Source organism: Oxyura jamaicensis, chromosome 2 (assembly GCF_011077185.1).
Source record: "Oxyura jamaicensis isolate SHBP4307 breed ruddy duck chromosome 2, BPBGC_Ojam_1.0, whole genome shotgun sequence".
In the NCBI taxonomy this organism is placed as follows: Eukaryota; Metazoa; Chordata; class Aves; order Anseriformes; family Anatidae; genus Oxyura; species Oxyura jamaicensis.
The window spans coordinates 119,698,353-119,721,067 of record NC_048894.1 but is presented as its reverse complement, the minus strand read 5'-3'; the positions used below and the strand labels follow the sequence as shown (position 1 = coordinate 119,721,067).

The following is a 22,715-nucleotide window of genomic DNA, read 5'->3' as shown; positions in this document are numbered from 1 at the left end:
TGCTCTCTTTATAAATGGAGTTCCGGGTTCTGCTGGCTGTGTGCCCAAATGTAGGCATATCTAACACTTGATACAGAGGCTTTTTATAAATAGTTCTGGTGGTTTGCCTGCTCGGCTTCCTGTTTGAGGAGTTCATCTGTTTTGCTGTTAACATCACTCACGTAAGACAACATACTGGTAGCATGTAGATCCTGCACATTGACAGTGTTTGATGTTCCCTTGTTTTTTTGTTTTGTGTTTTTAAGTACGTAGCCTTATTTTAGCTTCTGAGGACAAAATACACATAAGGAAGACTCTTTTTCACACATCAGCTGGCCGATAGATACTTTGCTCTTAGGAGGAGGTTTACTTAGAGCTGGTTTTATGTAGCTGCAGGCTGCTGAACTGGGGGCCTGCTTGTTCATCCCTGGCAATGTACTTCCATTATGAGAACTGTACTTCAGTATCGGGTCAAGTGATTGTCCAAGGTGTGTCCAGTCAACCACCTGAAACTGTTCTGCCCCAGTAGTTTCCCAGCGTGTGCAATGAAGTGGTGGAAATGGAAACAATTCAATCACAGATGAAGAATTTTAAAGGATGACCAATGGGCTGCTGTTTCTTCTGGATGGTGTAAATGGGGTTTTGCTGAGATGCTGGTTCCTGCACACTCATTCCTGTGCCTCGTTTGGTGCTTCAGGTGACATTGAACATAAAACATGTCCTAGGTGACATTGGAACATAAAATAAATTGTGGGTTTGTTGGTTTTTGTTGTTGTCGGGTTGGATTTTGGTTCTCTCCCTGCTCAATGTATTGCTGAATCTCACTTGGGTCTTTGAGAATCGAAGTATGGAAGGACGTGCGCATGAAGCAAAATAACAGTAAAATTCTCAGGTAGACTGAGCCTGATATAACACATTTTCTGGCAGGACTTACAAACCTCAAGTTGTAGTTGGTAAATCAAGAGTTGTGTGTTTGGCTTCTTTGCTGCATACTTGGAACAATGCTAGGAATGTTTGGGTGCAATTTGGGTTCCCAAGCCTTATGTATAGGAGGTGACATCACATGAGGTTAGGTTTTGCAAGTGTTCTGCTGCTTAGTCTCCTGCTTAGTTTTTTTATGTGTCTAGGGTGTGTTCTTGACTCATATTCCTCAGCCCTTTTCTGAGTGGCAATTATATTGGAGCTTTTTGAAAAAGGCAAAAAAAAGCAAGACAATAGTCTTTTTTTCCCACCTTTTTTTTTTAATAAAAATAATAGTCTTTTTTTTTGTTTGTTTTGTGTTTTTAAGTATGTAGCCTTATCTTAGCTTCTGAGGACAAAATACACATAAGGAAGACTCTTTTTCACACATCAGCTGGCCAATAGATACTTTGCTCAGTGTCTTTTTTTTTAGAAGAAAAAAAAAAAAAAAGAGCAACCAGAGTTTTTCACTGCTTTGTTTGTGTACCAGCCTTACCTGCGGTATTCTTTCTTCTTCCTGCTACAGATTAAGTTCTGTTTGTCTTGGCAAGGTGCTTGCCTTCTCTTTTTCCCTTCCTCTTTCTTTCCCCAAAGCTACTTTTTGAAGCAATACTGATTCTCATCACAAGGGAACTTCCACATCACTTCCATTTGATTTTTTTCAGATTTTCTTAATACCACTTTTCTGGGACAACACAAAAAGAGGCATATGAAAAAGCCTTCAAGCAAAATTGTATTAGCATGCTTTAATTACACTTAAGAGTAGGTACTTAGATTTTAAGCAACAGCTATTAAAAGACTGATCATCGTGGAGTAAAGAGCTAATGGACTAACACCAGTGGATGCTGATGGGTATCAAAGATATTCCAAAAAAAAAGCTGTTAGGGCCTTCATTAAAGTTTCTTCTTTTTCTCCCTCGTAGCTGCTTCTGCTGCTGATTTCAGATACAGGGTTTGCATTAAATCTGAGCTGTAACAGCTCAAATGCCCTTCCACCTGTGTTAAAGCTCGAGGCTTTGCCCTGCTAGCCGTGGAGGCTGCTGATTCATTTCATCCTTGAAGGGGCACTGCTGCCTTCTCACTCTGACAGCAGGGCTGCTGCCCTCTGAGCAGGAAGGTCTTGTTTCTGGCCACGGTGTTCTTGCCCCTGACCCCTTCATTCTGTACAGTCTGTGTTACTTGTTGTTCTCCTTCATGAACTCATTCAGGTTAAACCTGTGCAAAACTATCCGGAGGGAACTCCACAGCTCTGACTGGAAGCTGGTGTTCTCTGTCTGCTAATTTGATGGCCTCTGCAGTTTGAAGCGTGTTGTCTCCTGAACTGGAAGTAGTCTCTGAGGAAGCTGGTAGGCTGGGTTGGACCAGTGAAGCTGTTAAAGCTTTTTTCCTTCAGATTTTGAAATGATCAAATGCATTAAGCACATATTTTCTGAGAAGCTTTCTTGAAAGCTTACTTACTGTTGGCAAGACTTTATCCAAGGAAAAAGACCAGACTGCTAAGAAGCTAAAACATAAGGCATTGAGCGTTCCCCCATACAGATACTTTAATGGCATCTGAGCTTTTTTTAAAAATCTCGTCTATTTTGTTCCTCTCTGTCACTTTCAAATCAATATATCGCTTTTTAAAAATAGTTTAATATATCAAGTTAAATGTATGAGGAAAAAATAGTAAATTGTAACTGAAGAAATTTCTGAAGAAATGTGGCTTACTGACCTTATCAATCTGTTGTAAGCAATTAAATAGCCTGGTGACCGCAAAAATTGTGAACGTAAGCCTGTGAAATGTATCTTTATTAGGAAGCCAGCATAAACACATCATACAATATGCTAGGGTATGAGTTTTATTGCTTGATTTCAAAGGATATTTGAGTTGGTTTCCATGAGCTTTCCAAGAGAAGATAGCTACTTAGAGAACGGTAATGCTATTTTTAATAAATGCTAATGAAATCACTTGTTTCAAGTGATCCAAATTCAAGGAAGTTTCAAGTAGCAATGAGGCTATACATTTCAAAAGTGGATTAAAATGAGCCACTTGCTAATGCTAAGAAAAATACTGCCAACTTGATCATCTCATGTTTGCCTGAAACAGTAGTTGCCAGTATTCATTGTTACTGTGTTACAGGAATACAAGGTTTGAGAGCAGCAGCTACACATAGAAGATCCCTTTGCTTTTCTATTAAAAAACAAAAGTGCTTGCATTAGAACAAAACCTCTTTTTCCAGATACTGGTTCTTGGTAATAATTAAAAAGGAAAAAAAAAATCTTTTTCATTTTAGATTCAGCGGTGGTGTTGTACATTTCCCTGTTGATACTTATGCTTTGCTTTTTGGGGAAAAATTAGTCCTAAATAGATTTTGTTGTTTTTCTGTTGGAGGGAAGGGATGTGAAACCAATTGTATTATTGAAGCAGCCTGGTTCTTCTCACTGGAAGACCTTGTGTTTATATGTTTGCCTGACTAATGGCTGAGGTTGAGTTTTCTTGATGTCTTAGGGTCAGACTTGAGGAAAAAGGAATAGGCTTACCTAGTCTTATGTGACTTGACGCTGGGTTTGTGAGCCAGGCTGTTCTCCAGGGCAGCATGGTAAGTCATAGGCTTATGCAGCACAGGGAAGATAGCACAGCTGCTCGGTGGCTTGAGACCAAGATACAGTTCTCCACTGCTATGCATTTAACCTGTTTCTTATCTTGGGTATCATTCCTTTCCTGTACATGTGTGTTTGTTTTCTCTTGTCATGCCCAGAAGAATCAAACTACTATTCTAGATCTATACCAAACACGTACAAATTCCTGTCATAGGACTGTGTAGCAGCTGATAACATAAATTTTGTGTGTCAGTCATCTTGATACCACAAGTGTCTTTCAAATACCTTCTGTAGTTCTTCAGAAGACAATCACCCTGCTGGGTCCTCTGCAGTCCATCTGCTTAGTTGCATGTTGAAGATCCCCACCGCTATAATTGTATAGCTATTGATTTCCTATTTTTTCAGACCTTCACAACACCATGTTTGCCTACGATGCCATGTACCAGAGAGTGATCTGTTCCCCTGACACCTGTAAATATTTGTTAAAACTCCTGGCAAGCCTGAAGTATCGTGTGTGGTGAAGGCTCTCATGAGGGACCCCGTTGATACAATTACTGTTAGTGGCCCTACTTATTTACGTTATTTCAGAAATGAGTTCTATCAAACATGATTTGCCAATTGTCACAAAAGAAGACTTATGGGACCTCTAACATCATTGCTGTGAAGCTGATTGTTCCTTGTGTCCATAGTGTCTGTTCCCTGACAAAAAAAGTGGAAGATTTTTCAAACAACTGGGGGCGTTACCTTTGTTCTTAACTTTATTTAAGTATTTTGGCTTGCGGATTATCAGCTGAGTGTGTATGCTTATATATACTATAAAGAAAAACATCTTGATGTTGAACTGGTTTACATATCTTGACACAGCTTTATTAAAAAGCTTTGAATAAAAATATGATAGCACTTGCTAGATCTGAGTTTGCAAAAGCCCATAAAACTTAAGCTTGTCCCGTGTGACTTCAGTTAGGTGATGTGTTGAAAAATGGGATTTAATGGTAGCTATGTGGAAACTGCTATGGTTTCATACTCCTCTACTGCCTTAGGATTTAGAATATTCCTAATGAAGCTTTATTCTTCAAAATGCAGAGCTAGAGCTTCTATTTTAGCTTGTTGAAGGTGAGTGATGGCACCAAAGCCTCTGAAAGTTGGAAATTCAGTTTACACCTGTTGATAGGACGTGCTTTCCTAGGTTGCAGTATGTTTGAAAGGTAAACTTCTATGAGAAACAGAAGGCAACTGATACTGTGTCTTCTGAAAATATGTGAAGGCAAAGCTCTTAAAAGTCCATTGGAAACCTGAGATATTCAAGAAACACGCGGCAATGGTAACTGGGGGAAAGGCTGAAGTGACCTTTGAGGTCACTTGTGAATTTTCGTAAGGAGTTTTATATGGCTTATACTGTTGTAACTCCTATGTTTTCTAACATTTTAACCTTAGTGTTTCTTAATAGCATCACAAAACATCTGTTTTCAAGAATGCAGGGGCAAAGAGACTGGACTTTTTGCAAAAGCGGCAGAGTGTTAGGGCATTAGTCTTGGACGTGGGGTGTCAGGAGGAGGTGTTGAGCATGTGGACCCACTTGTAGGTACAGCAAACCTTTGCCTTGGTGTTTTTAGTGCAACACAGGCACAACACAAAACTTAGGTAAACTGGATGTATTTTCCAGTAATGCTATTTTTCTAGTATGAAATATGCTGCCCTAACAAGCAGACTGTTTAGTATGTGGTTCATTTCTTGAACTCACGACATGTTTACTGCTTGCTATTTAAACATGCCATAATACTCTGGGGACACTTGGTGCTTATTAGCATTGTCACAAACATTTCTCGTAAAGCACCTCATGAACACAATGCAGAACTTAGCTCAAAGCGTGGATGTGAATAAATGTTAAGTACTTCTGCAGATCGGGCCAGCCCCACACACAAACAAACTGTTGTATGTTGAAGGAAAATAAGATGTTGCTGCTCTGCCTGCTGTGCTGATATTCACTGTCATTCCCTGCTGCTGAAACACATAGGTGACCCCATGTTCACCCTGTTAGTAGAGCTGATGAGCTTTCATTACTTGCAGCAATTAAGTTAATTTGTGAGAGGATGTAGTTTCATGTTATATCAAACCTAACCTATTTGCGTTTACCTTGTGTGAGTGTTGGCATTACTGTGATCCTCTGATAAAATGCTTTAGAAGACTTCTTCAATTTTTTTGTTGTTTTGGTTTGTTTTCTATTGGATTAGCCCGTAAACAGGTTTCCTGTGGGTTTGAACAAACACTGGCACCAGTACAAAATGCCAAAAAGTTGTTGGAGAATGCTTTATTAGAGGGTATCCATAGAGTGGCTCAGCTGTGTTGTAAATACCATGCCAGTGGTTTTCACTTAACACTTGAAACCAATGTCACTTGGCTTTGCCCTGGGAAGATCTTATCTTCTCCATTCCACGCTGTTAGTTCCTGCTCCACCTCTCGTGTCATTGCGTATTTTGACTGGCTGACACTGATCCGAGTTAAATGCAGTGCTATTATTATCATTATTCCTTAAAGACTGGCTGTGCTAGGATAGTTCCCACCTCAGACATATGAACAGACTGAAATATTTAACCTTGACTATTTTGGAAGAGCATCAGTGAATCATCTTTATGTGTATACAAAGTTTCCATACAGGCTTGTTCTTTTAAAAAGTTATTTTAAATTAATTCATTCTTGAGTGTTGGGAGGGGGACAGGGCACATATAGGGTAGGAAGGCCCTGCAGGGGGACCTGGACAGGATTGGTCGATGGGCAGAGGCCAGTGGGATGAGGTTCAACATGGCTAAGTGCAGGGTCCTGCACTTTGGTCACAACGACGCCATGCAGCGCTACAGGCTTGGGGCAGAGTGGCTGGAAAGCTGTTCAGAGGAAAAGGATCTGGGGGTACTGTTTGATGCTCGCCTGAACATGAGCTGGCAGTGTGCCAAGAAGGCCAACGGCATCCCGGCTTGTGTCAGGAAGAGTGAAGCCAGCAGGACCAGGGAGGTGATCGTCCCCCTGTACTCTGCCTCTGGTGAGGCTGCACCTTGAGTACTGTGTTCAGGTTTGGGCCCCTCAGTACAATAAGGACATTGAGGCCCTGGAGCATGTCCAGAGAAGGGCTATGAGAGATGGAGAAGGGCCTGGAACACAAGTTTTATGAGGAGTGGCTGAGGGAACTGGGGTTGTTTAGTCTAGAGAAGAGGAGGCACAGCGGGAACCTTCAGGTACCCTACAAGTACCTGAAAAGAAGGTGTGGGGAGCTGGGGGTTGGCCTCTTCTCACAGGTACTGATAGGACTAGAGGGAATGGCCTCAAGTTGTGCCAGGGGAGGTTCAGGTTGGAAATGAGGAGACATTTCTTCTCAGAAGGAGCAGTCAGGCATTGGGATGGGTGGTGGCGTCACTGTCCCTGGGGGTGTTCAAGGAAAGGTTGGACCTGGTGCTTAGGGACATGGTTTGTGGGTGGCATTGGTGGTAGGGGGGTGGTTGGACCAGATGATCTTGGAGGTCTCTTCCAACCTTAATGATTCTGTGATTCTATATATATTAGTGAAGATTTCCCAAATACTTGATATATTTTATTAAGAACATTAACTGTTTTATGGTGTTTTCTTTTTGAAGAAATAATCTTTGTTTATTTATTTGTAGGTTTTCACTGCTGCTTCTTAACCTGGAAGAATACTACTTTGAACAGCACACAGCTAATCATGTCATAAATAAAGGTTGCAGGGATGAAAGGTACGAAAATTTTATATGTATTCGTTTACTCTAGTTGTTCTAGTCTCATTTATCTGTAAAACATACACAACTACTACTTGTTTTTTTGTTCCTGTAGAAAAATCAGAGGTTCTCTAAAAATCTGTTCAAAATCAATCATTTTTGAACCTGATGAAAATATCCAACCCATTATCAAGGTAAGCAGTGCAACCTTGCAAGTTCTTGATAAATTAAGATTCCTTTTAAAAACCTTTTAAGAAGGGGTATGTGTTTTTCTTACTTGCTGCAGATACCACTGAGAGACTGCATTAGTATAAAAGCCCCAGAAGACAATGAAGCAAATAATCCTTTCACTCGGTATGTGAATTTGAGTTACTGTATATATGCAGTTAACTCTAAAAAGCTGAAATGCCCATCAATTTAAGTATCTTATTTACATTTTAGGGAAACATCCGGAGGGATTTCTGTTGTATGTAATCAGGTAAGAGCTGCATATAACAGATTCTTGATGTATAAACATGAAAGATTACGTTCTTTAATGTTGTCTTTCTCAGAGCTGGAATTCTAGGGTGAGGAGTTGACTGGAAACACAACTAATTGGTGTGAAAAACCTTAACATTGATGTGAGACTGTTGTTGCTGAAAATTTCAAACTACAGAAGAATTTTTTACATTGCATTTTATAATGGAGCCTAGGGCAATTTTAGAATTGAATGAAAAAGGTGAATAGACTGATCTCAGAGTGGTTATTAATCATTCTTGTTTTCCTCTTGCTACATTTATATATATATATATTTTTCTTTCTGCAGCATGTATTGGTAATGGCAAAGCCACCTTTGTCCTTTCAGTTCAGCTTTATAAAAACATTGGACTCCACTGTGTGTCCACCAAGTCATTTTCAGTAGCCATCCTGAAATGTGGGCTCAAGCTCCAGTCATGAGTTATGATTAACTTAAACATGTTTGTACTTAATGTTAACCAACAGAATATACTTCAAGTTTTGCAAAATTGGGGCTAATAAGTGTTCCCAAGCTTAAACAAACAAACAAACAAACCCCTCATGTTTTCATTTCTGGAAAGAACAGAGATGAGGTGGGAAATACAAATATGCTAGAATGTTTGAGGAGGTAAAATGTCTTTACCAAAGAGTGAAAGCCTTGTGTTATGTACTCTGGCAGTCAAAGAGGTACACAAGCATTTAATTTTGTCTATGCTATTTTTTGTATTGAGTGTTTTACAGTTGTTGTTTATAGGTATTTCTAATTGTTCCATGCAGACTTGGAGGTGGTCAAAAAAAAAGTGTTGTCTTTTATTTCATTACACTTTTTATTCATCCCATCTACCATACACTGATGTTCTGAAGAACAGATTAGTATAAAAAAATTCAAGAGGAAAAGAGAACTAACTTTTGAAGTGTCAAATGTTGTTAGTCCCACTATGTGTAGCGTACCAGTCATCCTTCTGTCACTGGGGAAATGCTCTGAAACATTTTGCTGTGATGAAACATTTTGCTGTGATACTGGTATTTTATATAAAAGGCATAGGGACTTTCAAATGTAAAGTACTCACTCAGTAGTTGGATTGATGATAAATCATGATCTAGTTCTGAATATTTTTAGTAGAATTGCTGTCTTGTAGGAAACTGTACATATTGAATAACTGGATCATCTTAAACATGTTCACCTTTTCTTTGGGCTCAAAGTTGTTAATGAATAGCTGGATAAGATGCTTTCCTTTACGTAACAAGAAAACTAAAAAATAATGACTATAAAACAGCAAATATAAATAATAAGTGGAGATTATATTAACTTATTTTCTGGTACTTTTTCTTAAGATAGAATTGGAGAAAAGTCCTCCAAAATATGAAATTAATGTAGTATGCTAAACTTTTTGTTCTTCTTCCATACGTTTTTTTATGTGTGCTGTTGACTTTTCCCTCATATTTTGGAATTTGGAACTTTAGGTAGAATAATATTTAGTTATAGTACTGAAGTAAGTGCTGAGTATAAAGAAGGTGTCTCTTATTCTGATTTTTATTCTCCTATAGCCTGGTTCAGGTCTGTAAAAGCTGATGTCAGATGAAAGGAACTAATTGCCATTATTATTTGATGTGGCACTTAGAGAGGCATGCTGAGCCTTCAAGCTTCTAAGCATGCCGCTCAATTTCTGCTGGCTTGCCTGTACTGTGAGTTGCTACATGGCAAAGGTCGGTTCTGATGTTAGCTTCTGAGCCCTGCTGAAGTCCAGGTAGGCAGTGTCCACTTCTCTACGCTCATCTGTTAGGCCAGTTACAGTATTTCTCTTGGTTTTGGTTTTCTTTGCCTTTGAATGCAGACCCACAGGCATGGTGCTCGCTGTAGGAAGCAAACCAAGGCACTGGGTCTGGTGGAGCCATGTGGATGCCTGGTGTGTTGAAAGGCTCTCAGGCCATGGTGTAGAATAATACAGTTGGCAGTGCAGTCTGGTGCCTTTCGTGGAGTTCAGGATTGATTTAGTCTTAATCAGGCATGAGATTTTAACAAGTTTGAGCCTTTCCTATGGACAGGGAAAAACATGACTTTTCTGGTTTTTGACACTTTTCAGACAGCAGATGATAAGGTGATAAAATCAATGTGCCAACAGTTAAGCCTTTGTGTAGGAGCTGTGAAGAGAAGGATCTGAAGGTTTCATTTTTTTGTTTGTTTTTGTTTTTTGGAGGGGGGGAGGCGGAAGGTCCTCTCCAGATCTGAGAGTAGCATCAGAGATACAAAACTGTTCAAAAGCGAGCTGTTGAATGAGAGAGGAAATCTAAGGTTCGTGGCTGTTGGAACAGGAAGCAAAATGTTTGGCTGTGGAAAGAGCTCATTTGAGAAGGCTCATGGTATTTCATGAGTTTCCCCTGTGGGAAGGGGCATTCCCTTCAGGGCAGAACCCGAGGGACATGAGCTGCCAGACAAAAAGATGGGGAGGAGTATTCTGTTGAATGGGGCCAGACTGGTGGCTGTGTTTACTGCCTTTAATCTTGCAACTCGTTGAAGGTCATATGATGGGAATAAAAGCTCTCTAATTGACTGTATAAATGAGTAAGCCTCTGAAATGCAGTGTACACTTGTCCCTTTTGTGGTTAGCAGCTACAAAAGGTCATTGTTTTTCTGCAGTTCATGTAGGGTGGTTAAAGCAGGATATTGCAACCCAGTATTTTGATTGCTTAAACTGTTTTTAGCTTTGCCTTTATCAGGATTTATGTTTACTATTGATGTGGGTTTGGGTTTGTTTTGTTTTTTTTGGATGTGTTCTTTTTTGCTTGGGATGTTTTGTGTTGCTTTTGTTTTTTTTTTTTTTCAGACTAAAACTATCATTCTTGCTTTTTCAGGCTTTTCTCATTAAAGAAAGAAACATTATTGCACCCTATAAAACAGTCAGAGTAAGTATACATTTTTTCACTGTTTTTAGTGAACTCATGTTCTGCAAAGACCTATGCTCTCATTTCTGAAAGAGTAAGATAATTAGAAGTTGAGGAATATAAAAATAAAGCTTAAAAATAAATAATTGTACATATTGGATAAAAAGCAGTGCTTGAATTCTTCTACAATATATTTGTATGATTTGTTGGGGGACGTACTACAGACTTGACCCTTGCTGTGCAGCTCTGTGGGCTGAACAATCAGACAGAGCTGTCAGCTGGCCACTAGTATTTAGGGGACGCTGCTTCTCCTGAGTTCTAAGCACAGCTGAGATGAGAGATTCCTAACTGGTATTTCCCAGCTGAATGCGTCATGGTTCAAAGGAATGGCAGATAAGTCTGCTCACAGCAGAAACCAGAACTTGCTTCTGGTTCCTTTCTGCTGATAGGGTGAGTCTGCTCTGATTCTTGAGCCTGAAGGCTTCAAAGTGCACAAGTAAGGGTTTTTCAGCTTGAATGGGAGATGGGTTAAGATACAAATACAAAATGAAAATGCAGAGTCATTAAAACACTATTTCAGCCCAATAATTCTTTCCAAAGGCAAGGATTGAAACAGGCTATTATATTTATTGCCATATTCATTCAAGTAAAAGATTTCAGGAGTCATGGAGTCCATAAATAAGTATTACTGCTATAAGAAGCAAGAAGATTGTCTGAATTATTCTCTAAACAACTGGTTTGGGTTGTTTTGTTGATGTCTCTTAAACTACTTTATTTCCCTTTTTTAAAAAAATTTCCTTGTTCATTTGCTTTATGTCATTAGTTTTTTGTGCTAAACCTGATTTCTGTTCTGCTCCTTGTATTTTCTGATTTGCCTCCAAGTGCACAATTTATTAAATATCTTGTAACTATAACATTGTCAAAACAGTGGAAAGATAGTAAAGAATTAGTGTTTTTTTTTAGAAGGTTTTTCATTTTAGTTTGTCCCAAGTCAAGAGTCATTCATACATAAATCATTCCTGAAAGTTGACCATTACAACTTCCTTCACTAAAGTGCAGGTATGTTTCTGTAAATTAAAACAGAAGTCCAGTTAGCCTTCAGTCACTTCAGAATATATATATATATAATAGCTGCTAGATATCTTACACTTAAATCATTTCCAGTGCCGGATGCTTCACTGAGTGCTGGAATCTGGTAGTACGTTTTAGCTTCCATGTCTTCCACTGACTGTCTGAGATCATTTACAAAACACTGCATTGCTCTCTTTGCATACAGCTGGAGAGCTAGACAGAGAACTGCTCATCAAAGCGTCTACGTTGTAGGCTATAAGCAGCCCTTGTAGACCATCCACTAGAATATGAGAGCCATGCTTCCCCTGTTGAAGGAAAATTGTGTACTTGTAAAATGTTACAAAGTTTTTAACCAAGTTGCTGCTGAAATTCTAGATCTATGTTTTGTTTCCTTAAGTTTTAAATTAATCCAATTGTACCCACTGATCAATGTCTTGAAGTAGTTTTACTGATCGCTATTTTAAAAGTCTAACCAAAGATAAAATCCTACAGAAATGTGTTAATACTGTTTTACACTGCATTCCGGGTCTTTCAAGGGATCCTAACCACCTTTGCTGAAGATGAGTCGTGTAAGAGTTTCTATCAGCTGATCCACGCACATAAAAGTCAAAATGAGAGATGTTAGTGAAATGACACCTGAGAGATCTGGGAAGACTTTTTAGAGGAAATAAATGTGTATAGCACACAAGTTGGGTGATGTTAATGAGGTTTTCACAGAATCGTAGGGATTGGAAGGGACCTTAAGAGATCATCAGGTCCAACGTCCCCTGCCAAAGTGGGTTTCCTAGACTTTTTATTAATGGGTAGTCCAAACATGTGATTACATTTGGAATCATTCCAGTTTAAAACTATTTATGTAGAAAAGAATGATGACTTTTAAAGCCAGGTCTTTCAAGATTGAATGGGCTGGAATATTTTGTCTAAAAAACTATATATAGTAGCTGTACATTCATTACATTCAATACATTCAGCTACTATATATAGCTATAGTAGTCAGTAGTCATTTACTAGTCAGAGCATTTACTAATTCTATATTTACATGTTTGTGTTACTAAACTAGTTAGAGCATGTACTAGTTCTACACTTACAGATGTTTTCACTATATTAAATGGAGCACTTCAAAGCTATTATGTTGCATTATATTAAAGAACTGACCAATTACTATGCAAAGAGCTTACCACAGGGAAGTTAGATTTGTAAAGAAAAAAGTTTGGGTTTAACATAGGTCTTTCAAATGTATACTGCAACCTATGGAAACAATTTGACAAGGTTTTAGCGTATTTTAATTTTAGGTGTTTTTTTTTCTTTTTCTTTTTTTTTTCATTGCACTTTACTTTAAACTTACTTGTAGTAAATACCCTTTTGGTTTTAGGGTACCACGGAACACTTATTCCAACTGGACGTGGCTGGGAAAGTAGGAGATGTAGTGCAAACTCTACATCAGGTACGTGGTTATTTGGTATCACTACACACTTTGTCAGAGTGCCTTTTTGGTATTTGATGGGGAGCTTTCTTCAAATATTTTGAGCAGCTTATTCTCAAAGTGAAATTATGGGAGTATCTAGTTTTTAAAATGCAGCAGTTGAACATAGCATGTAGTTCTGAAAGCTGTTGTAAGCTACTCCCAGTAGCTTTTTACTATGAGGGGTGGTAGTGTATAGACAAAGTAATAATAATAACAATGAACAAACGTTCTGCTTCTAAAAGAAGGAATAATAGCTCTTCTAGTACTCCAGCACTAAGAATGCTCCCAGTTGCTATTGACTTGTGACTTGTGTGGGAGTTCTGTGCTATTTCACTTAAAGTTCAATGTCCTTTAGCTCTACAGGGCTTCTTGTCTAGATAAGATGGGAGATCAAGCTGCCATGGTAAGTATCTCATTATTTCTATCTGAATATCAATGTTACTAACGAAACTCTAATTGCATTTGGATCATAGACTGTATTTTCTTTTTTCTTCACATTAGATAACTGCTATACTGCAATCCCGTTTGGCTAGAACTTCATTTGATAAAAACAGGTATTTTTCTAATAACTTTCTACTGGGAAAATATACTTGAATTGCTGATCAATTAGTTTACTGCTTCAGTTCTTAAGTGCTTCCTTGGGGAAGCACAAGTTCTCTAATTCAGAGAGTTAACTTCTTTATATTCTGAACCACCTGGAATGGAGAATGACAAATTCTCCATTGTAAAGGTGAATGTGTTACTTCCCCCATTTCTTTCCTCTTCAAATGGTTCGGTTTACCCACTAATTTTTTTGCAAATTGGGCATTGGTATATGCAGAATAAAGCTCTGTATAGAAAAATGAACATAGAAATGATATACTGCTCTGAGAATGGTGCAGAACACATGACTTGGTAAAGCAGAGGTCTCAACAAAGAAGTCTCTTCTTTCCTAAAATAGCAAATTCCCCATTCTGACATCCCATGGTTATAAACTAATCCGAAGAATTTAAGGGTAGCTCTGCGTATGTAAGAACCAGAGGTAAACTTACTCCCTTTCTTCACTTGTAGATTTCAAAGCATTTCTGAAACGCTGAATATGGAATGTAAAGCAGAAATGGTGACACCACTGGTGACTAATCCAGGGCATGTGTGTGTTACTGATGCTAACTTGTACTTCCAGCCACTTAATGGATATCCTGTAAGTGCCTCATAGATGGTCTTGCATATGGTGTGAGCACACTGCACCTTTAGTGGACAGTTTTTTTTAATATTATTTCTCTTAAATGCACATACCGCATATCTCCAGGAAGACTGTATTTTCAGAAAGTTCTCATAAAAAGTTCCTTAGCATTCCTTTAATTTATGCTGCTGTGACTTCATTCAGTATATCTCAGTACTCTGTGCTAATTTGCTTAAAACTTGCCTCTTACTGACAAAGCACAAAATGTCCTTTGCTCATTCTCCATTAATATTTAACAATAACTTCTTGTAAAATTTCATTTAAGGTAAAGTTCTAATCTTAATTTGTGGTGCTGTTCCTACCTGGTGAGAGCTTTATATATATTTACTTCATATTGGAAGATTTTAGCTAGGTTTTAAACTGAGCATTTCTTTCTCTAGAGGAAAATTGAGAGCATCTCACTGCTTTGGAACTTTGTCACAGAAATAGCAGCAATAGTCCTAGCAGGCTACTAATACCCTGAAAATGTGTCCAGACAAGTAAAATGTTTCAGATCTTTTTATGACAAAATGCCATTCAGTTTTCATCCATTAGATGGCACCATTGGCAAACATTCTGCCCGGCTTCCTTATTTTTTTAATACAGATCTATGTGCTCTGCGTATCTTTAGCTTGATTGTTCTTACTGGCAACAGACTTAGGTGATAATGCATTGTTCTTCTTTTATTCTTAAGCTGCTTCGTTACTCAGACAAGAACCAACAGCAAAGACAAACTTCATTTTTTAAAGTAACTGCTTAAAACCACTATTTGACTTATAAAATGACATGGGTGGATTTTGCTTTGATATTGCTAGTATCTCTAGCTCAGAGAAACTTCAGATTGATTGGAAAGATTAATGTAAATGAATATAAATTTCCTGGAATATCTCAGTCTTTTCTTCCTCACCACCCTACCCATTCCCCCTACAGAAACCAGTAGTACAAATAACACTGCAAAATGTACGGCGCATCTATAAAAGAAGACATGGTCTAATGCCACTGGTAAGCTCAGATATACATATACATATATACACTGCATGCTGTTAAAATATGTTTTGTTAAACTGACCAGCTGAAATTGTGTGCATCATTACATAAAACTTAAAAGTTTTTAAAAACTGTGGAATATTTGGCGATCAATGCTCAAAACCTAAACCTAAAACACTAGAAGGTGTTTTAGTTCCCTGTGTTGTCAGAAAGATGGAAACAGGAAAATTGAACTCTGTCAAGGATGAAAAATTTCCTTCATAAGCAGTCAGTGTAGGGGAAGGGAGAAGGGAGTACCTCCAGGGAGCAATTCATCCCGTTTATCTCAAACACCTATCTTATGATAGAATGAATTGCCCTCTCATGGTGTATTTTCTCTCTGGATAGATTCATGGAGGGAGCCTGATCGCTAGTTTAGTTTGAGACTAATGTGGAGTGATGAGCCCTGCTGTACGTGACTAAGGGATACCGACAGTGCTGTGGTGGAACCTCAGTTGTGTGTTCTCAGTGTTAACGCTGAAATTTCAGTATTGAACAAAATTTGCGTGTCAAAATACCTTTAAACTAAATGGACCTTTAACTCTTTGCCTCACTTCATTCACTTAGGACAAAAAATATATTACCTGTCCTTAAACAAGCTAGATGGAGCCAGTCTATAGACAGCTGTAAATCTGTTTACTTAGTTGGGTGTAAATTGAATGCTTTTAGGGTTGGAAACAGAAAAGATCAAGATGTTAGACTGTATGTAGGCAAACCTACAGCCCAGCTTATTAGTCTTAAGCTTTAGATATTAGTAACTGGAATATTTTGTAAAAACAGGAATGTTATACCTTGTCAGTAACCGCTTTCAATTTGTTTTTTTCTTCCCCTTTAACTTCTAAGGGACTTGAAGTATTTTGCACAGAAAATGATCTATGTTCTGATATCTACTTGAAATTCTACAGCTGTCAAGATCGAGATGAGCTCTATTTCCTTATTGCAACATATCTAGGTTTGCAATATTTATTTATTAATGTAGTTTGTAGCCTCTTGTGAGGGGAAATTTGTCTGGGTTTTGCTTTCTTGATTTGTAGGGAGAATTGGAAGAATGAGCCCTAAAAATTTTTGGTAGAAGCAAGCGAAGTTCAAAATGAATGTTGCAAAGTGGCATGGTTTTTGTTTGTATTTGAAGAACTGAGTATGAAAGCCGAGATGACATTATTAAAGTGAAACTGATTCCTTTAATCTGCAACTTGTTATGTAGTGCCCAAAAAACAAAATAATAAAATAGAGTTTCTTCAAAGCAAGGAGTAAGAAAGATCCACTCAGCTAAATTGTGCTTTGCTGGATGATTATAGGCGGGCTTGTGGGTGGATTCCATTCCTAGCCCTTGTTAAGTCTGAGTACAAATTGTGTTGAGAAAGCTCCTGTAGTGAATGGATTTTTAGTACACGCAAGTATTTGAACCTTCCTCAAGCTCAGCAGCAATGGGTGATGAAAATTACCTTTCAAAAACAATTAAATTATCATTTTTATTAAGTCTTTTATTCATTAATTCCTAGAAAGTGGTGCATATCTTTTGCAGATCATGAACACAAACTTTCTAAAATGCTAGTATGTGTGCTGAAAAAACGAAAGGAAAAGCTAATCGTTATTTTTTCTAAAATGCTACTACAACTGAAACACTGGATCTCCATGTTTACTGCCAATATTGAAAGTGTTATGTAAATTTTGTACTATCTCATTGTCGTACCGGAACTGTAGTTCTGTTTTAATGAATTTGCCTAAATATCAGTTGACATTTTCCCCACTTCATCAAATCTTGGAGTGTTCACAACAGAAACTGGAAAATCCACAATGAAACGATCACTTAACTTGAGAATCCTTTTTGTCCTTTACCTTTTCCTTTTGAATAGAAAATCATATCAGACTCTACTTTCTCTGTTATTAAACTAATTGCATGCTGTTACCCTACTTCAGACTTTGCTGGATAACTTTCTCCTGTATTTTTTTTTCCAAAGACAAAGTTCCCAGGTGCAGGGACTGATGAAGTCAAGGCTTCCAGTTCCATGGAAATAAATTGAGTCCAACTCTACTTTCCAAAGAGGTCAAAAGATGTACAAGAGGGTGGAGTGGAAAAATCAGTCTTCCCTCTTTTATTTCACTTCCAGCGCAATTCTTTGTTCTGTCTTGAAAATTTTGTTGATGTTGGACGTTAGGGATAGGGCTCACCCTGTTATAATTTCTAAAGGTGCTTGTAACATCTCAGTGGCTGGATGCTTCAGGTACATAGTTCCTACTTTCCTGAGTGGTGGTAAAGTTTTATCTTCCACTATTTTCTCTGTTTCAGTTGTCTTGATACTGAATTCCTCTTACATTTGTGTGTGACTTATTGCAATAAATTATTGTCAGTGGGCATCCTTAGTTGTCCAGTAGGAAAACATATTTATTTTTTTTCCTTGCTTCCTAGCAGAACTGCTTCTTGAACCTTGAAATCTTAAAGATTGCCTGCTTGCCATGAAAGCTGTTCATGGTCTGCAAATATTGTTCTATACCTTCATAAACTTTCAGCTTCTTTTCCACCTATTGTGTCCATATTCGGTTCTAAACTCCGAGTGATTTTTTTTTTTTTAATTATTATTGGGGGGGGAGGGGAGTGTAGAATGCACTTCAGGCCCATCTGAACAGGTATTACAAAATACATAAAAAAAATAGTAGATTTTGAAACAAATTTTTCACATAATTCTGATTGGTTATCTTAAACAACTGTGCCCTTAATTATTTTACATTGATTAATATTAATTACAGTGTAATTTTGTGTGTGGAACTCCAAACCTCAAAAACCCTTAATGTTATGTTTTATTTTAGAAAATCATATTACAGAGCATACAGCTGAAAGTTACATGTTACAATGGCAGCGAGGACATTTATCAAACTATGAGTATCTTCTTCATCTCAACAATCTGGCTGATAGGAGCTGCAATGATCTCTCCCAGTATCCTGTATTTCCCTGGATCATAGCAGACTACTCTAGTTCAGTATTAGGTATGTGTATACAAGAAGGCATGTTAGTGCATCATGCCCGGCATCTGTGGGGCAGGTGGGGGGGATGGGTGTTATACTGCCAAAAGTTCCAGGTACATCAAAATGCACTTGGTGTTAGTGGCCTCGGATGTTTTTCATTTGCACTTACCCTTACTGTGGAGTTCAGTTGGACAACTGAACTTCCACTTTTTCTGTTAAATATTTCACTTTACACATAAAAGTCTTTAGCATCTGTTTGGTCACTTTGAAAATCAGTGGTTTTGAACATTCAGTGTTTAAGAATGGATAAAATGGCCTTTCGTGGAACAACCTGGATTTATTGAAATGTATAGGTTCCAGGAGTTCTTCTACAGTTCTGAATATTTCAAGTTGAAAGGAATAGGCTAACAAGGATTATGCCTAAATAGGCTCATTGGTTGAGGATATTTGTGTAATTTGTTTTGGAAGCTTGTCCCTCTAAAACCAGTAAAGGAATGTCGCGGTGTTGAGCACCTGCTCAGGTAGTGCAGTCTGATTGTTTGGTGGGTTGTAACTGTAGCATGCAGAATAGTTGAGCAGAAATAAGGCAATACCAGCTGCTTTTGTGTGTCATATAGAAGATGATGTTAGTTGCAATAACTGTCAAGCATGTATAACCACTAGCTCTTATGCAAGTGGTTCAAGAGCAAGTCTACCAGGAAGGAAGGATTTGAGTAGCTACTTAGAGCAAGAATTTTATTCTTTTGCCTCTGGGGAGAAGGAAAAAATACTGGGGTGTTTTTGTGGTGATTGTTGCAGTAGTTGTGGTTTTTACTATTGATTAGAATACGTTTCTTCCTAGCAGGAGCAATTCATAGTCTGTGGTGGTTTTTTTTATTATTATTTTTTTTTTTAGACCTAACAAAGCCTGAAACATTCCGTGATCTTAGTAAACCAATCGGTGCCCTGAATAAGGAAAGGCTGGATAGATTACTGGTATGTATATCTTGGATTTTTTATACTGAACATTTTGGGCCTTGTACATATTGGAAATAAAAGGAGCGTTGTCAAACAAATTTTGGGAGTTAATGCACTTATATAGAATACTATAAACCTTACAAGAAGCCCATAAACTTGCCTATAAACAGTATTAGATTTATTTTCAGTTGATGAGTACTGATTTTACTGGTACTAATTTAAAATTATTTAAATCTGCTTCATCTCTCATCTTGTATGTATTGTATTTTTAAATATTCTGTGTGTTTGGTTTTGTTGTTGTTGTTTTTTTTGGGGGGGGTTGTTTTTTAATAGTAAGATCACTAAGTTGTCACTATTGTAACTGTGTTTGTATGGCAGGCACTGAAATACTGTTAACATACATGGAAATATAAAACTTCAAGACCAAAGGATTGGAATACACAATGTAAAATATGCATTACACAAGGCAAACTAACAGAAATCTTAAATATTTCCATGTTAGAAAAATGCAGAATTTGAGGGAGTATTTGTTAAGGGGAGGAAATATGGATCCATGGAGATCAGACTTCATTGAAATTTCCACATGCAGATAGCAGTGCACAAACTTTTTCCATTTCTCAAAATAGGCATGCTTTCTTTTCATAAACAGTCAAATACAGAATTACAGTTAGAAGGTCCCAAGTTTTTTTGCTCTTAATTCTTTGTATGAAATTATTTTCTACTATGGTAGGTTGACTATTCCAAAATAATTTCTGGAAAATGTTTCATGTTTTGGAGTCTTCATTAGTCCTTAATGAAGTATTAGAGAAGAAAATACTGCCAGACTAGCTGCATTTTATTGATAAAAATATTAAGTACTTTAAAATCCTAAATGGTTCTTAAGGTTGTAATACTGGTAATGTTTGTACTCTCCACCTTTTCAATAACAGCAAATACTTAATGAGCTTTTTATTTAGAGTACAATTGGGTTTGGGGGTAACACATAGGAGCTTAAGGCAGGAGGGAATCTGCCAGGCTGAGTTCAATCAATATGTGCCTTTCGTAATCTTAGTAAAACTTCATGTGAAAAGCAAAAATATTAAGTACTTTGAAGTTAAGTCACTGCCATGTTGTGTGGAAAGTGAGAGAAGAAAAAAGTAGAAGACCTGATAATTCTGGATGATAAGTCATAAAAAACCTTTGTGCCTTCTTACTGATTTACTGATCTGATTAAAGCAGCATAGTTATTAGTACTTAGAATATATTTTCTCTTTAGGAAAAAAAAAAATCTGGGAGGTGACCCTCAACTCTCTCTTTTTTTAATAAATAGATAAAGGGACAGTATATGGGTGTACAATTCTGAAAGAAAGCACGAGTGCTGATATTAAACAGAACTCTCTTCTTCTTATGTTGCAGACACGTTATCAGGAAATGCCAGAACCTAAGTTCATGTATGGGAGCCACTATTCATCTCCGGGTTATGTTTTATTTTATCTTGTTAGAGTTGGTAAGAGAGCTTTTTACATGTTCTCTCTGCAGACAGATGCCTCAGAAGGGGATAAGGTTTGAAGCCATCTGATGACTTTTTCTTTCTCCCTAGCTCCAGAACATATGCTCTGTCTGCAGAATGGAAAGTTTGATCATGCTGACAGAACGTTTAACAGGTTTGTGTATGTTTTGTCTATAGCAAAGTTGTTTTCATTTTAAAATAGGTATCAAGGGAGCACAAAGCTTTTAACATGGTTTTTGTTTTGTTTTGTTTAACAAATGTGTGATTGATACATGTTGTCTAGTCTTGCAGAAACCTGGAAAAATTGTTTGGATGGTGCGACAGATTTCAAAGAGGTAAATGGCCAGAAAATGTTTCAAGTCCTTCTTAGTGCTTATGCTGAGCTTTCTCTTCCCAGATGTCTTCTGTTGATTTGAATTTATATGTTATTGAAGCTATTGACTGCATTTTATGAATCCTTTAAAGTTTTGAACTTTTCTCTATAATTGCATTATTCCTTGTTTGTCTTTACGTTCTTTTTAAGACAAATGTCAGTTGAATAAGGGGGAATTATCAAAGTGTATTAAGGGTGAAACATGCAATTTTATGTACTGGATACACCTGCTGGAATCTCATTAGGATTTGGCTGCATTATAACAGTACATCTGGAGAGATTAAACTACAGAAATTTTATCTTAGGTTTTTGAGCTTTTTAGAGACAAAAACTTGTGGAGCATGTTGAATGATTGCCAAATTGTGGGTACTGTTAAAATAATGTTTCTTTGATAACAGGGTTAGTGATACATAAATACTACTTTTATTTTTTTAATAGTTAATAGTGGAATTAAGAATGGTTAGCTGTGGTGGTCTTTAAAATACCTGACTTAACCTCTCAAGTTGTTCTTGTAATTCTATTTTTATTCTAGATTTTTGCCTTGAATCATACCAGCATGTCTTAAAAGTAAGAAGGCAACTATGTGATTAGAGTTCTGAAGATACTCTTAGATATTATGGATTCATATGCCATACATATAATGTTAAAAATATTTATGCTACTCTGAACTTAACTTGGAGAATTACCATGTTGGTAGCCAGGAAGCCTAATTGGAAGGGTAACAGAAGGAAGTTTCCAATGTTCCCTGACAGAGAGGAAAGCTTGGATAAATGTCTGTCCTCTTTTAGAGCTTAATATATGAATTTCAATAACTTTCATTTTGTTTTTTTCCTTTTCTACCAGTTGATTCCAGAATTTTATGAAAATGATTCTAGTTTTCTAGTAAACAGTTTGAAGTTGGACTTGGGAAAAAGACAAGGTGGAAAGACGGTTGAAGATGTAGAGCTTCCGCCTTGGGCATCAGGTAGTAATAGTCAAGCTTCATGTTTTATGAATGAATTAAATTATCATTGTTATTAGGTTCCTGGCATTATTCTTCTCTCAAAAGCTCTTACTGTGTTTTCTTCTGAAGTAATTTTTGCTCTTAAACACTGCTATAATGGTTACATTTAATTTTCATAGCAAATTTGAGTTTGGTGTGGGTGTTGTTGTTGTTGTTGCTTTACTTGTTTAGGGCTCAGGTTTTTATGTGAAGAACAGCATAAATGGATACCAATACTGAGAGGGATATCTTCTTTAATTAACCTTTTTCTTGCCAGGTCCTGACGATTTTCTTCAGAAGAGCCGAGAGGCTTTAGAGAGTCAGTATGTATCAGAACATCTTCATGAATGGATTGACATTGTATTTGGCTACAAGCAGAAGGGAACTGAAGCAGTTGCAGCTCACAATGGTAAGTGTACATTTTACTGAAATAACAAAACCAAAAAAAAAAAAAAAAGGTAAAGTAACAGCTATCTGTTAATTAACAGCTTTCATAATTATGCTTGGAATTCTTGATGCTTTAAGGAAATACAGTTCTTTACTGGAAATGATGCCTTATCCAGTAAA

The 22,715-nt window shown here is 37.3% G+C and overlaps 1 protein-coding gene across 2 annotated transcripts in view; it reads left to right on the top strand.

Annotated features, from left to right (window-relative positions):
• The window catches only part of NSMAF (neutral sphingomyelinase activation associated factor), a 37,475-nt gene that overhangs the window by 2,591 nt on the left and 12,169 nt on the right, over positions 1-22,715 (top strand). The window contains exons 1-19 of one of the 2 annotated variants that reach the window (XM_035316288.1): positions 488-609; positions 7,172-7,261; positions 7,359-7,437; positions 7,530-7,597; positions 7,685-7,721; positions 10,592-10,642; positions 13,065-13,136; positions 13,513-13,560; positions 13,659-13,711; positions 14,208-14,337; positions 15,289-15,360; positions 16,227-16,335; positions 18,192-18,368; positions 19,243-19,322; positions 20,700-20,790; positions 20,884-20,947; positions 21,077-21,128; positions 22,010-22,130; positions 22,426-22,557. In XM_035316288.1, the coding sequence (XP_035172179.1) occupies positions 584-609; positions 7,172-7,261; positions 7,359-7,437; positions 7,530-7,597; positions 7,685-7,721; positions 10,592-10,642; positions 13,065-13,136; positions 13,513-13,560; positions 13,659-13,711; positions 14,208-14,337; positions 15,289-15,360; positions 16,227-16,335; positions 18,192-18,368; positions 19,243-19,322; positions 20,700-20,790; positions 20,884-20,947; positions 21,077-21,128; positions 22,010-22,130; positions 22,426-22,557 (1,552 nt within the window). In that variant the 5' untranslated portion in view covers positions 488-583. Of the gene's footprint in view, positions 1-487; positions 610-7,171; positions 7,262-7,358; positions 7,438-7,529; positions 7,598-7,684; positions 7,722-10,591; positions 10,643-13,064; positions 13,137-13,512; positions 13,561-13,658; positions 13,712-14,207; positions 14,338-15,288; positions 15,361-16,226; positions 16,336-18,191; positions 18,369-19,242; positions 19,323-20,699; positions 20,791-20,883; positions 20,948-21,076; positions 21,129-22,009; positions 22,131-22,425; positions 22,558-22,715 lie in introns of those variants that run through there. The other variant, XM_035316287.1, reaches the window with a different exon arrangement.